The sequence below is a fragment of the Fulmarus glacialis genome, unplaced genomic scaffold (assembly GCF_000690835.1).
Source record: "Fulmarus glacialis isolate BGI_N327 unplaced genomic scaffold, ASM69083v1 scaffold447, whole genome shotgun sequence".
Lineage (NCBI taxonomy): Eukaryota > Metazoa > Chordata > Aves > Procellariiformes > Procellariidae > Fulmarus > Fulmarus glacialis.
The window spans coordinates 23178-24655 of NW_009222337.1; the positions used below are offsets into that span (position 1 = coordinate 23178).

At 34.0% G+C, this 1478-nt stretch overlaps 1 protein-coding gene across 1 annotated transcript in view; it reads right to left on the reverse strand.

Annotated features, from left to right (window-relative positions):
* Nucleotides 1-1204, reverse strand: part of LOC104079374 (spermatogenesis-associated protein 17-like) — a gene marked incomplete at its 5' end in the record, with an annotated part of 14635 nt that extends 13431 nt beyond the window's left edge. The window contains one exon of the mRNA XM_009581403.1: nucleotides 1115-1204. Coding sequence (XP_009579698.1) covers nucleotides 1115-1204 — 90 coding nt within the window. The remainder of the gene's footprint in view (nucleotides 1-1114) is intronic.
* Nucleotides 1205-1478: the final 274 nt, after the last annotated feature.

Genomic DNA, 1478 nt, shown 5'->3' on the forward strand with positions numbered 1-1478 from the left:
GACGGCTGCATCCTGTGACAACACACTCGAACCAGCAATGGAAAACAGATTACCAGTGCTTTTTTTAACAAGTGCACATAATGGCTGTAGCCTATATTTTTATGAAGAAAATATTGGCCATTAAGTGATTAATGTTATTTAACCTAATAATTCGTTAGGCTTGATACCCTATGTCTGGATGATATATAATGACTTGCTACAGGCAAGAAGTCAAATGACAACACACTCGAACCAGCAATGGAAAACAGATTACCAGTGCTTTTTTTAACAAGTGCACATAATGGCTGTAGCCTATATTTTTATGAAGAAAATATTGGCCATTAAGTGATTAATGTTATTTAACCTAATAATTCGTTAGGCTTGATACCCTATGTCTGGATGATATATAATGACTTGCTACAGGCAAGAAGTCAAACTAGAAGATGTAACAATCCCTCTCCCTTGCAGCCCTAATTTTTATGAAGACACAGAAATTCAAGCATATGACTTTGACCAACTGGGCTTATAATCATAAAAAATGGAGGAGGGCCTCCTGGGAGAAGGGACCAACCATAATTGGTCAATTCCAAAAATTTATATCAATGTCAATATGGCATTTTACAGAACAAAGTAATTGTACATGATCTCTGTTTTATAAATGGAGAAAATTATGTAAAGAAAGATTTTTTAAAATGACCTGGTCAAATCCAGTAGTAGAACTTAATTTCCTACAATAAGACTCCAGTTACCATACACTCACTAGGCAATTTTTCTGTAATGTCCACAGTAACAGAGATAAGAAAAATCTCTGCAAACAGCATATCTGAGGGACATCTTTTTTTTTCCAGTCATGCTAAGATTTCTTAAACAATACTGTGTATCTGTTCTGAAGATGGATTATTTCCATGCTACTTATTAGCATCATGCCATCTTAATTTTATGCAGTTCTGAAAATCAAAAATTATTATTTCTTACAGTGGCACAGCATATATTTAATTCAATTTAAAAGCAGAATAATGTTGTGGGGTTTTTTTTTCCAAATGCTCCCATTTTATTAAAATCAAGTAATACCATGAGAAATTTTGGGGAAAAAATCAAGATTGAAATACAGATTAAAATAGGCTTAATATACTACCTCAGATAGGCTCGGACTCTGCATCCTCGAAACCAGCTCTGGATTTTGACAGCAGCTTTGTACTCTATTTTTCTGTCTTCATCTACAGATCTGAAAATATAAAAAGTAGTAATACCTGTCAGCATGGTAATTTAGTACCAAGGCAGAAAAATTCTTCTAAGTATGTCCTACTGTTGCAGTTTGTGATCTTTTTCGCCAGGTTTTTCACTTTTTAATTCTACATAGTTCAGCATATTATGAAGACAGCAAAGATAGATTATTGCAACTTGTAGATGATGTAAGGTTTGGGAGAGTGTACTTCTTATTCCCATACAATACTGAATATCCATGTCAGCATGTCATGGACTTCTGTTGTAGGTGAAAT